This window comes from Excalfactoria chinensis, unplaced genomic scaffold (assembly GCF_039878825.1).
Source record: "Excalfactoria chinensis isolate bCotChi1 unplaced genomic scaffold, bCotChi1.hap2 Scaffold_81, whole genome shotgun sequence".
NCBI classification, from domain to species: Eukaryota; Metazoa; Chordata; class Aves; order Galliformes; family Phasianidae; genus Excalfactoria; species Excalfactoria chinensis.
In genome coordinates, this window is record NW_027315714.1 from 414,278 (window position 1) to 428,311 (window position 14,034).

The 14,034-nt window shown below is 49.5% G+C and overlaps 1 protein-coding gene across 1 annotated transcript; it reads left to right on the top strand.

The window, feature by feature from the left end:
- Positions 1-13,640, top strand: LOC140265253 (olfactory receptor 5V1-like). Its single transcript, XM_072361164.1, has 2 exons — positions 1-921; positions 13,578-13,640. The coding sequence occupies exons 1-2, from the start codon at positions 1-3 to the stop codon at positions 13,638-13,640; spliced, it is 984 nt and encodes a 327-aa protein (XP_072217265.1).
- Positions 13,641-14,034: the final 394 nt, after the last annotated feature.

The window sequence follows — 14,034 nt, forward strand, 5'->3', positions numbered from 1 at the left end:
ATGCAGAGGGTCAACACGTCAACAGTATCTGAGTTTATTCTTGTAGGCCTTTCTGATGCTCCAGAGGTGCGTTTTCTTCTCTTTGTGCTACTTCTGGGTATCTATTTGGCCACCATGGCAGGCAACATCACAGTCCTTATTGCCATTAGGACAGATGCTCACCTTCACAACCCCATGTACTTCTTCCTTGGCAACTTATCCTTACTGGATATCATATGTCCCACCATCACTGTGCCGAAGATGTTGCAGGCCTTGCTGTTGGGGAACAAGGTGATTTCATTCACTGGTTGCATGCTCCAGCTCTTCCTCCTCATTGATGTTGTAGGCACCGAGATTTTTCTCTTGGCTGTGATGGCATACGACCGTTACGTTGCCATATGCCACCCACTGCGGTACATGAGCATTGTGAGTATGAAGCTGTGTGCTCACCTCACCATTGGCACTTGGGTAATTGGATTTTTTAATTCCCTGTTACACACCTCTCTGATTTTTACACTCTCTTTCTGCGACTCTAACAAGGTTGACCAGTATTACTGTGACATACCCCCTGTTCTGGCACTCTCCTGCTCACCCACTGCCAGCCGGGAGTTGGTGACTCTCACAGTTGCTGGGATCCTCGGAAGCAGCGCCTTTGCAGTCACTCTCATCTCATATATCCACATCCTCTTTGCTGTCCTGTGCATGAACTCTGCTGAGAGCAGCCACAAAGCTTTTTCCACGTGCAGCGCTCACTTGACAGTGGTAAGCCTTTTCTATGGGACCACCATCTGCACGTACGTACGGCCTTCCTCCACCTACTCACCTCACCAGGACAGGATAGTTTCCATGCTATACGGGATCCTCACTCCCCTGCTAAACCCCATAATTTACTGTCTGCGGAACAAGGAAGTCCAAGGTGCCCTGGGGAGAGTGGTCAGCCAGGTGAGAACTGCTTTGAAGAAACGAGAGCATCTCTCCCCTGGAGCCCAACCATTAGGGTAGGCACTGCTGGTATGGACTTCTCTCGTCTTGCTTTAATCATCCAGAAATTAGGCACAGGAATAGAAACCCCTGCTCTGCGCTTTACCTTCCCAGGTAAAAGGGAGAGGTGTGCACCTACAGAAAGCCAGCAGTGGCACAACTCGGGTCACCATCAAAGGGGGAGGGAACCTCCGTTGGTCATCTTCCTCCACTGAGCACAGAGCAAGCTTGGATCTGAACCTTGATCTTAGACACAGGTGTTGAACGTTCCTCTTGCAGTAAATGACACTGGAGGTGTCCTTACAGATGCACAGGCCTCTGTGTTAAAGCAGCTTATAGGACCAGTTCTTCTTACTGACAGTATCGCTCCTGTGAAAAAGAACACAAGCACATCCTCTGTGGGAGTCTGACTAGAGGGAAAGCTCCTGCGCCTTCATGTGAGTTCACCAGTCTGGGTGTCCCTGACTGACATGTTGAGAATCCAGCTGCAGTGCCAACAAGCACATCTGGCCACAGTGTGCGCCACATTTCTCAGTCTGCCAGGCTCTGATTCAGCTCCCACATTTGTGGGATGTCAGACATGCTGGTGCTGGTCTGTTAGAAGGAATACTGGAAAATGCTATACAGTAGTTGGGGTGACAGGGGGGCTTTCTAGTCCTGCTTTTTCTGTCACCTGCTGCTGAATAGCTGATGTGTTTTTGTTGTTTGCATATGGCTCCTTACTAAAAAGCAAATATCAAATACGTTCTCAGTGGTCTTTTCTGTGATTCATGAACCTCCCTGAGAACAACTTGAGGCCATTCCCTCTATGCCTATCACTAATTATGTGGGAGAAGAGGCCAGTGCCCACCATGCCACATACTCCCTTCAGGTTGTTATAGAGAGTGATAAGGTCTCCCACGAGCCACCCCTTTTCCAGTCTAATCAACCCGTTTCCTTAGCTGCTCCTCATAAGATTTGTGCTCCAGACCCCTCACCCGCTTTGTTGTCCTTCTCTGAACACGCTCCAGAGCCACAATGTCTTTTTTATAGTGAAGAGCCTAAAACTGAACACAGTACTCAAGGTGTGGCCTCACCAGTGCCAAGCACAGGGGAATCATCTTCTCCATAGCCCAGTTGACTACACAGTTTCTGATACAAGCCAGAATGCCATTGGTCTTCGTGGCCACACCGCTGGCTCACATTCAGCTGAGTATCAACCAACACCCCCAGTCCTTTGCTTTCATGCAATCTTCCACCCATTCTGCCCCAGGCATGCAGTGCTGCCTTGGGTTGTTGTTGCCAAATGGCAGGATTCAGCATTTGGCCTTATTGAATTAGCTTCCCATTGGCTTCAGCCCAGCAATCCATATCCCTGTGCAGGATGTTTCAACCCCCAGGCAGACCAACGCTTTCTCACAGTTTGCTGCCATCTGCAAACTCACTGAGGGTGCACTCAGTCCCCTCATCCAGGTCATCAAGAAAGGTACTACACAGGACAGGCTCCAACACCAACCCCTGAGGAACACTGATGAAAATAGTAAAGAGAAATGGCCCCAGCACTGAAACCTGGGGAATATCAGTCCTGAATGGCCTCCAGCTGGATAACTCCATTCACCACGGGTCTTTGGTCACAGCTACCTACCCAGGTTTTCACCAGAGAAGCACACACACATCCAAGCCACAGGCAGACAGTTTCTCCAGGTGAACACTGTGGGGAACAGTGTCAAAAGCTTTATTAAAGTTTAGAGGCCAACAGCAACAGCTTTCCCCTCAACCACCAAGTTGGTCACCTTGTCACGATCAGACATCAGGTTAGTAAAGCAGGACTCGCCTTTCATAATCTCATGTTGACTGGTCCCAGTCACTTGGTTGTCCCCTACGTGCTGTGCTACTACACTCAGAATTATCTGCTCTATAACCTTCTTGGCAACGAGGTCAGGCTGACAGGCCTATACTGGATCCTTCACCTGACCCTACTTGTTGATGGACATCACATTTGTTAGTCAACTGGGACCTCTCCTTTTTGCCAGGACTGCTGATAAATGGTGAAAAGCATCTTGGCGAGCACATCTACCATCTCCCTCACTACTATTGGGTGGATCTCAGCTTGGGATCTGAGACCTGTGTGTGTCTAGCTGGTGTAGGTGGTCACTAACCATTTCTTCTTAGATAATGAGGGCTTCATTCTGCTCCCAATCTCTGCCTTCCAGCTCAGGGGGCTGGGCACCATGGGATAAACTGGCCATACTACTACAGACTGAGGCAAAGAAGGCAGCAAGTACCTCAACCTTTCCCGCTTCCTTTGTCACTCTTTCCCCTCGCATCCAAAAAAAAGGATGGAGATTCTCCTTAGTCTTTTTGTTGCTGACTTACTTATAAAAGAACTTTTTATTATAAGCTCCAGCTGGCCTTTGATCCTTCTGACTTCCTCCCTGTGCAGCCTCATGGCATCTTTGTAGTCCTCCTGAGGGGCTTTCCCCTTCATCCAAAGGTCACTGTCATCCAAAATTCATGAAGAAAATTCTAAGTGCAATACAGTGTTAGAAAACATCATTTCTTTATTCCTCTGACACAGAGTGGGCAACTTGAAAATCAAACACACCTTCTCAGAGTTAAGGTTCTGCATTTGAGCAGTTCAGATGTAGATACATGGGCACACATATTCATTCTTTTCCAAGAACTCATTCAGTCATGGGGTTATCCCAGGATATCAGTCTGTGACGGGGGGGCACAGTATCAGCCCACCTCCTCCTCATGCCAAGCCTTCTGGAGAAGCTGCCTCTCCTCTCCAAGAACCCAAACTGCCCCAAAGGGAGGTAATAGGGAACCAGAACCTGAACTCTTTGATGGGCACTGCTCTGCATGAAGTTGTGATGTGGGATACTGACAACAGAAATCACAAAACCACAGTGCATTCATATATGCTAATGTCCTTCTGGGCATGCTCAGTTGCATCTAAGGTGGTTGTACATTCGCTTAATCCCCATTTTTCCATCCTCAGTCTCAGGCTCCAGTGTGTCTTGTGAAGCAGAATTGGTGAGAAAAACAAGGCCGTTCACACATCAAGCTATCCTGAAATGGAAGTTTCAGAACTAGCACTCATTGATTCCTTTTGCTAAACAAAGATGTTGGTCCTTAAATTCATATACTGACCCCTATTTGCTAAGCTAACCAGTCTGTATCAGTGTGAAGACAGATCCATAAGTGGATTCATGAGGGGAAGAAAAAAAACAACATACACACACAAAAAGAACAGAACAAACAAAAATAACCAAACACCAAAACAAAACAAAACAAAAAAACACACCCAAAACACACCTCAAAAATACCCCGAATAAGGCAAGATAAATATATGCAAAATAAGCATGACTTGGGCTAATGAAAATATTGGGTATCCTTGCTCATAGCAGGTATGAAGAACTTATCAATGACTCATTTGGAGCACTAATTGCTTCAGTCCCTACAGACAAAGGTATTTTCAGATCTGTTTGGAGCACATATAATTGCTGGCTCTAGTTGTGCCTGCAGGCATTCACAGGTGGGACACAACTGCAGCAGCAGGCGTCTTCACACTGCGGCAGTAATTAGGTTAGCATGTGTTTTTCTTTGTCATGGGAGATGTCCAGGCGAGGAGCTATGCCCGTAGCTGGTGCTTGTTGCAGCTGCATGCTGTCTCAGGAACAATGGCATTATATTGATGGCATCGTAGGAGTACTGTGATAGTGCTAGTGCTAGTGCTAGTGATAGTGATAGTGATAGTGATAGTGATAGACATAGCAACAGTGAGAGTGACAGCAGTAGCACTGAATTGCTTGTAAACATTTAAGAATATCTATTTATTTGGAGCAGAAGCCCAAACCATGGTCGCCATGGAACATGGTGCCACAGACTTTTGGCAGCATTGTGAAGGGTGCTTTAGTGTTTGCCCACACGGGCAGCACAGCAGGTGAGGCAGGATGGCTTTTGCTCATTTCCGGTGGCTCCTGCTGGCCACGCTTTGTACGGTAATATTACCTGCACGTTTTGGTTCATGTCCTTCTTGTCCTTAGTCTGAAGCTGAACCCACACAGGTGTCTGAGGTGCCTACTGGGATGATGTCCTTTGCAAAAGGAATCAATGAGTGCTAGTTCTGAAACTTCCAACATAGCTTGATGTGTGAACAGCCTTGTTTTTCTCACCAATTCTGCTTCACAAGACACACTGGAGTCATAATAGTTCGCTTTTATCTTTGTGCCCACCAGGTGCAAGGACTTCTCCCTCAGATTTCTCATCTATTGTTTTGGATTATAGTGCACCAAGGTGGAAAGTTGCTCATTGTTGCATCCCAAGCAATGGAAATCCACCAAACTGGGGAAAAGCAGCCGAGGGTCAGCCAAAAGCCTCTGTGATGAGGCTGAGGATGGAAAAATGGGGATTAAGTAAATGAACATACGACCTCACAGATGCAACTGAGCATGCCCAGAAGGACATCGGCATAGATAAATAATTCATTGGAAAAGAATGAATATGTATGCCCATGTACTGGTTATGGATGTCTGAACAGTTCAAATGTGGAACATGAACTTTGAGAGAGCACGCTTGCTTGTCAAGTGTCCAGGGAATAAAGGAATAACACTCTGTGACAGCACATTGGAGTTAAAAGAGTTTTATTCCCAGATTTTGGATGATGGAACATCAACACCTTATTATTTATTTATTTATTTATTTATTTATTTATTTATTTATTTCATTTAGGGGCATCTCTGATTTGATCAATTTTGTACGAGAGCAGATATTTGTCTCATTTCAGTGCTGTACAGGATTGATTTCCATCAGTCAGATGCCTCTAGCCCTGTCTTGGTGCACCTTTGTGCTTTTCTCTGATGTGTCACCCAGCTTTGCTTTTCCTGAGAGAAATAACACAATGCTCACATTCCTCATTTCCAAGCTCTGCTTCATGGGTTCTGTTTATTCCTACGTAATGCTTTCACCTTTGCACATGAGTTATGCTTCTCCCAGCCAGTAGAAATAATAGTAATGTTCTGCTAAAAGGTAAACTTGTGTGGAATTTATCTCCAGAGCTTACTGTGTCTTGTCTTGTAGTCAGCTGGGATTTCAGAGATGTTTCAGGTAGCCCACTCTGCAGGCAGTTAAAATCTTCTAGGCTGGTTCGTTGCTAATGAATTACAGACAGCCCAGAAAGTGGAGTTTTTATCTCCAGGGCTTATATCTGTAAAGGCTGTGCGGAGGGAGAATGTCTGCTCCTCGAAGGTATTGGTCAGGGCTCTTTACCTTTTTCCTATCCCTACAGACCCCGCTAAAGAGTCTGGCCTCTTCCTTCTATCAGCCCCCCTTTAGATATTGAAAGGACACTCTCAGGTCACCCTCACCCATCACACATCAATACCAAGAGGAAGGCTAAGGAAAATCCCCATCCCTTGTTGGATTCTGAGGGCAACTTGGTCACTGAGGATCGGGACAAGGCTGAGGTACTTAATACCTTCTTTGCCTCGGTCTTCAATAGTTATGCTTGTAACTCCCTGGGAACGCAGCCCCCTACACTGGTAGACGGGAAGGGGGAACCAAAAGAGCCTTGCGTGATCCGTGATGAGATGGTCCTGGATCTACTTAGAAAGCTGAATGTTTATAAGTCCATGGGGCCGGATGGGTTGCACCCTAGAGTTCTGAGGGAGTTGGCGGATGTGGTCGCCAAACCACTGTCCATAATTTTTCAGCAGTCTTGGCTGACTGGGGATGTCCCGGTGGATTGGAGACTGGCAAATGTGACGCCTATCTTCAAAAAGGGCCGGAAAGATGATCCTGGCAGCTACAGGCCCATCAGTCTCACCTCGGTGCCTGGGAAGGTTATGGAAAGGATAATCTCAGGTATCATCATGGACGAACTAAAGGTCAGCCATGGGATCGGGCCTAGTCAGCATGGGTTTATGAATGGTAGATCCTGCCTGACTAACCTGATTTCATTCTATGACAAGGTGACCCGCTTAGTAGATGAGGGAAAGGCTGTCGACGTGGTCTACCTGGACTTCAGTAAGGCCTTTGACACTGTCCCCCATAACATTCTGGTAGAGAAGCTGGCTGCCCGTGGTTTGGATGGGTGCACGCTCCGCTGGGTGAAGAACTGGTTGGATGGCCGGGCCCAGAGAGTTGTGGTCAATGGAGTGGAATCCAGTTGGCGGCCGGTCACAAGTGGCGTCCCCCAGGGCTCGGTGCTTGGGCCGCTTCTGTTTAACATCTTCATTGATGATTTGGATGAGGGGATTGAGTGCACCCTCAGTAAGTTCGCAGACGACACTAAGCTGGGAGGGAGTGTTGATCTGCCTGAGGGGAGAAGGGCACTACAGAGAGACCTGGATAGACTTGATCGATGGGCCAAGGTTAATGGAATGAGTTTCAACAGGGCCAAGTGTCGGGTCCTGCATTTTGGTCATAACAACCCCAGGCAATCCTACAGGCTTGGGGAGGTGTGGCTGGAAAGCTCCCAGACGGAAAGGGACCTTGGTGTGCTGATGGACAGTGGGCTGAATATGAGCCAGCAGTGTGCCCAGGTGGCCAAGAAAGCCAATGGCATCCTGGCTTGTATCAGGAATGGTGTGGTGAGCAGGACTAAGGAAGTCATCCTGCCCCTGTACTCAGCATTGGTGAGGCCTCACCTCGAGTACTGTGTCCAGTTTTGGGCACCTCAGCACAAGAAGGACATGGAGGTACTGGAGCAGGTCCAGAGAAGGGCAACGAGGCTTGTTAAGGGCTTGGAGAATCAGCCCTATGAGGAGAGACTAAGGAAGCTGGGGCTGTTTAGTCTGAGGAAGAGGAGGCTGAGGGGAGACCTTATTGCTGTCTTCCAGTACCTGAAAGGTTCTTACAGTGAGAGTGGGGCAGGTCTCTTCTCACTGGTGACAAGTGACAGGACGAGGGGAAATGGCCTCAAGTTGCGCCAGGGCAAGTTTAGGTTGGATATTAGAAAGAACTTCTTTGCAGAAAGGGTGGTTAGGTACTGGAATGGGCTCCCCAAGGAGGTGGTTGAATCGCCATCCCTGGATGTGTTTAAGAGCCGCTTGGATGTGGTACTCAGGGATATGATTTAGCAGAGGTTTGTTGTTGTGGTATTGTTTTGTGGTTGTTTTTTAAGAGATAGGCTACTGGTTAGGCTGCGGTTGGACTTGATGATCTTCAAGGTCTTTTCCAACCAGAGTAATTCTATGATTCTATGATTCTATGATTCTCTTCTCCAGGCTGCACAGCCCCAGCTCTCAGCCTGTCCACACAGCAGAGGTGTTTCATCCCTGGGTTCCTATTTATGGCCCTCCTCTGGACGCACTCTAACAGCCCCATGTCTCTCCTGCTCTGAGGACTCCACATCTGAACACAGTGCTGCTGGGGAAGCCTCGCCAGCACAGAGCAGAAGGGCAGATCCCCTCCCTCTCTCTGCTGAGACAAGTTCACCCACTTTGTTACCAAGAGAAGCCTGCTGGAGGCCATGCCTACCAAGCTGCTGAGTTGAAAAAGCACTGGGAACACGCTGTCAGAGGTATGATTTGAGCTTTGAGTGGTCCTGCACGGAACCAGGAGTGGCAGTTAATGATCCTCATTAACTGTTCAGGTTCAGGTTATGCTATGATTTCATGATTCTACAGACTTGCAGGATGTCTGTCACTTGTTCTCGGGACTGCTGTTGTGTTACATGGGCATTCTGGTGGTGCTGATGAGCTACATAGGAATTTTGGCCCTAGTGCAGGCAGAGCTGATGGCAGGAGTCACTGCCCAGCCAGGTGTGCGCGACCCATCCCAGCTGAGCAGGGATACCAACGTAAGCCACAGGGCCATTGGCTTAGCCTGCAGTGATCTCACGCTGCTGGAGGATGTTCAAGCCTTGTCTCTGTGCCTCTGCTGCATCCAGAGCTCAAGATGGAAGAGCAGAACCTCTGTGGGTGTTGTGTTTTAATCCAGGAGGTGCCTGAATAGCACACGCTCATCTGCTCACTCCCCTCTTCCTAGTGATCACTGATCAAGAGAGGGTGTCACTGGCCAACAGGGGGCTTCATTGGTCATCGGGAGATTGGAGGTGTCCATGGGAGGGGATGTGTAGACCTTGTTCTGGGTGATGGGGCACTGATGCAAGAGGACTAAAGCTGATCCAAAGGAGGGACAAGTGGCTGCAGTAAGAGAGGGCGTAAAAGGAGGGTGACATAGTCACACTGTGTCCATGCATAGGTCAATCAAAGTGTAACAGGTTTGGGAGGAATTGTATGGAGGAGCTAAGAGAGAGCAGAGGGAGGATATTGGGGCTGCTTGGCCCAAATAGCTCCCAAATCGCCCAACGAGCTCCATCCTTTAGGACTTTAGAGCAGATGATGAGAGAGGGTGGGGAAGCCCACAAGGGTGCAGGAAACGGTGCGCATGGCATGGAGCTGGGGAAGCTTCCCAGCATTTTGAGGTGATCACTGGCAGGCAGGGAGAGATCCAGGCAGTCCGTGCTGAGCATGAGAACAAGGACACAGACACACAGTGTGTAGCTTTGCTGAGGGATTTATTGATCATCAGAGGGTGTCATTGATCATCATGGTCTTCATTAGTCATCAGAGGGCAACGCTGGTCATCAGAGGGCAGCAATGGTCATCAGAGGGCAGCAATGGTCATCAGAGGATGTCAGAGAGCATCATCGGCAAGGAGGAGCCTTGTCCCTGCAGGGTTTGTCCCCAAGGACTTAGGGCAAGAGGACTGACAGCAGCCAAGAGCCAAGAGAGCCCTGAGGATGTGGGTCCCCAGGGGACAGAAGCCACAGGTCCTTTCCCACCTGCATGGTGACTCTGGGCCAACCATAGAGCACCCTGAGCCTGCCCCCTCCAGATCAGTTCCTCTGCACAGCCCCATAGAGCGCAAGGGAAGGGCTGGAGGTGACAGTGCCCGAATCTCCCTGGAAGAGGCCATGGAGAGTCCCCTCCATACCATCAATTTCCAGCCCCTGATGCACAGGGTCCCCCAAGTGCTCTGTGGTGTTGTAGGCATCCCCGTGCTGCTCACCTAGACATGTAGATCTAAGGCTGCGCGTTTCACACGTGGGGGATTCTCATTTGTCTGGCTGAGCAGTTCCTCGGTGAGTGTGTCCTGTTAGTGACACACCAAGGGTATGGAGAGAATGGAACACAATGGGGGCAATAAGACACACTGGGACACCCTGAAGGTGCAGGCACCCATTGTGGGCACTAGAACAGCATGGCCAAGGCATGGTCCTGTAGCCAGCTCAGCCCCAACAGCCCCCCATTGCCTCCTTCCCCTGCCCAGTGCCCTCACACATCTGGAGGGAGCCCAACAGCAACCTTGGGGCTGCAGGGGTGTCCACAAGCCCCAGGGGAACTGAGAACAGCAAGAAATCCCAGCCCCACCCCCGCCCCAGGGTCACCCAACTCACCGGTCCAGGAAGGGCAAAAACAACAGGTGACGGTTCCTGTGGAAGAAGAGCCGTGGGGCAGCCATGAGGGAATTTGAATCTGGGGGATCACAGGGTGACCCCATCCAAGCTGCCTGGTTGGTCCCAGGGAAGCCCCCACCCCCATGGCTGCCAAGGTCTGTGTGCGCCTCTGCCCATGGAGCAGGATTGGGCATAGCAAGAGGGTAGGGGCTTGGGGGGCCCAAAGGAGGGGAATAGCTGTGCCAAAAGAGCTGGGGGGACCAAACAGAGAGGAACAAGGATCTCAAAGAGAGGACATTAGGAACCGACAAGAGAAGGGATTTGGGGAACCCAGAGTATAGATGAGTAGGGTGCAAATGGAAGAAATTTGGATGTGCCAAATAGAGGGGTGACCTCTGCCAGGCAGGGACAGACCCCACCTGCTCCTGCAGAGCTCCCTGCAGGGCCACCCTTGGGCACAATCAGCGTGGCTGCCCAAGCACTTACCAAAGCAACTTCCGACTTCGGCAATATCAGAACTGGCTGTGGGGAGAGGAGTAGGAGAGAGCGTGAGAGAGATGCTCGCATCGGGGACCACCAAGGCAAATCACCTCCAGCCCCAGCCCACATTCCCCACGGATGCTTCACCTGAGCTTCCACTGTGCAGCACAGGGCAGCGAGGAGCATCACGAGGCTGAGCACAGCTGCCTTCATCTTCCTCTGTGCTCTGGGAGCTGGGTGAAGCTGCAGGAGGCAAGGTCTGCATTTATCCTCCCAGAGCCCCTCCCACTGCCCAGATGCCCCTGGGCTTGGCAGACTCCCCTGACTTGGACTGAGCCCAGCATGCAGCCATCCCCTTCCTTGGCCCCATGAAACAGGAGGAAGCAGGGACCAGAGGAAGAACACTGAGTGCTGGGATCACGATGGCACTGAGCCCAAAGCCCTCAGGTCCCAGCACTCAGCACACATGGCCCTTCTGACCCCCAGGGCTACCCAGAGATGACACTGTCCTAATATCAAGGCATTGTCCAAGGACTCATCCCTGAGTTCTGTCTGGTCCTGTGAGGCTGCAAGGTGTGAGGCTGAACCTTTGGGCAACTGTGACACAGCATTTGTGGACAGTGGGAGGTGTGAGGGCAATAGGGACATGGGTAGTGAGGAAATTACGGAGGCTTTTGGAAGGCAAGGGGTCCCAGGGATATGGGGACATGAAGATACAGGAACATCATGGGGACATGAGTGTATCACGGCAGTACGGAGACATAATGGAGCATTGGGAGCCTGGTCTGGTGGTTGGTGACCCTGCACTAAGCAAGGGGATTGAAACTAGATGATCATTGTGGTCCTTTCAACCCAGGCCATTCTATAATTCTGTGTGGGCTGTGGGGACAGTTGAGTGACAAGGACACTTAGACACAGGGAGGTTGGCAGTGTTCACTCAGTGCCTTTGTTGTCAAGCAGGAGCTCAGGAGTGAATAACAGAACTTGGCTATGGCTGATGTGTTCCCTCCTCATTTATTGCTGCAAAAGACAAAGACCAAAACTTATAGAATCATGGAATCTCAAAATCCTGGATTACCTGAACCATGGAATGACAGACTCATAGAATCAGTGAGTGGTGGAATCACAGAACCATGAAATCACAACACCATAGAACTATGGAATCTTGGCATCATTAGGGTGGGACAAGACCACTTAAGTCACGTCAGGAGATGTGTCATATATTTTCTGCTGTTTTTACATAACCAAGAGCAGAAGTCCCCATGTTTCATCCAGAAATATGCATTGCATGTCTGAGATGGCAGTAGTGCTGCTTCTGTCCATGAGGACAGTTTGCCATTAGGACACGCAGGCACGGAATCCAAGGCTGGGGGTGAAAATTGGCTGAAGGTACCTGAGTAGGTTCTGAAGTCACTGGGCTGTGTGGCTGAGCTCCAGCAGAACAAAGGTGTCCTACGGGTTTTGTTCCTGTGATGACCCAACCTCCTGTCATGGCTTCAAAGAAAGTGAGTCTTGTTTTATCTGCATGAAAGGAAAGAAAGAATAGAGAACTGATAAATTGCTTAGAACTGCAAACAACTCAAGGATTCTACAAGGAAACATGATATGCCAATTTGAAGTGCTTCATCTGGCAGAACAGCCAGCTGGTCACAGCTTTCACGGGGCATTTCCCATAAACAGGAGAGCTGCTGTGGGTCATCTCTGAGAAGAACACGTGAATGTTTACTTTGGAAATTGCCCAGAGAGCAGCCAGCTGGAAGAGCTTCCTTTGGGCTGCTTCTGCTCTGCGCAGTATTTGTCAGAGCTGATCAGTGCTGCCTCATTCACTGCACTTAAATGTAATGTGAAATTGCCCCTACTCTGGGGTTCTTTTGGAAAGAACCAACCAATTGCCCGTATCGCCATCACTGAGGAATCTTGACTGAGGTGCGGTACAGACTGTCTTTGAGATCAATGCAAAGCAGGTGGATGACACTTGATAGCAATTTCACGTGAAAAGTTCTTATTAGGAAAACCCCTTGGTTGTATTGATGACATCTAAAAAGAAATACTCAGGCTTTTGTAACAGTCAGACACTGAACGAGTGAAATGTGACGTGGTCTGAGTTCTCAGGCTTCTCAGACAACAGCCTCCCCTGCAGCAATCTCCCCATCACGGCATCATTTAGGTTAGAAATGACCTCTCAGGTCATCCAACTGATAACTCAGATATGATCAGCTTCAAAAGTAATACCCCCTCTTTTGTTATCTAGGCCATAAGATCAGAGGCGGATGTTGGAGATGTGTCTGTAGAGTTGAACCCTTCCATCAACATCCCATTATGTGTTGCAGCCGTGTGACAGATGTCAGCAGAGGGGCAGTCTGACAGAATGACTTTTGACATGGAAGTGCACATGAAGGAAAGTTGTGCCATAGAATTCTCACAAGCAGGAAAAGGTTGCACTTGTTGACATTCAACAATGCTTGCTGAATGCTACTGGAGACCAAAGAGTGGATGTGAACAGACTGAGGCAGTGGCGGGTGTGTTTCAGCAGTGGTAATGGTGGGTCACCTTGGCTGGTGCGGATGCTTATGAGCAGGGCATGTAGGCTCCTCTTCCCACCCCTCAGTCTCTCACCTGCGTTCTTCAGGCTTCTCCTAACCTGCTGTGTAAGTCATCTCATTAGTACAGCTTTCTACCTACCAGGTTATGCTCCAGAATGGCTCCTGTAGAACCTATCAGAGCTTTGTGCACAATTTCTGTTCCACAGACCATCCTGCAGGCAGTGACCACCTCTGTGTACGAAGTGGAAGAAGCCCTGAAGGAAGCTTAGAAACGTCTGACATTATAACCCACATCCAAGAACTTGTCCTGTGCAGGGTCTCACAGGGAATGAGCAAGAGGGGACCTGAATACCAACGTGCAAACCAGCTGCTGCTGCTGGCCTCTCAGAGGCACTGGCAGATGTGAGCCAGAAAGCACAGACCCCAGCCAGGAGCCCAGGGATGGCCTGTCAGCTGTTACAGGCTGAAGCCACTGCAGAGTTTGATGAACAGCTGTGTGCTTCCTGCTGGACTGTGGGTTTCCGAGAACATCCGACCCCGACAGTTCCAGAAATGTCTCACAAGAAGGAGGACAGACAGAATCACTGCATGTCCTTTATTATGTTAAGGTTCACAGGGAGCCTGGTTCATTATGTACAGCATTTCTGGGCTAAACTACAAAGG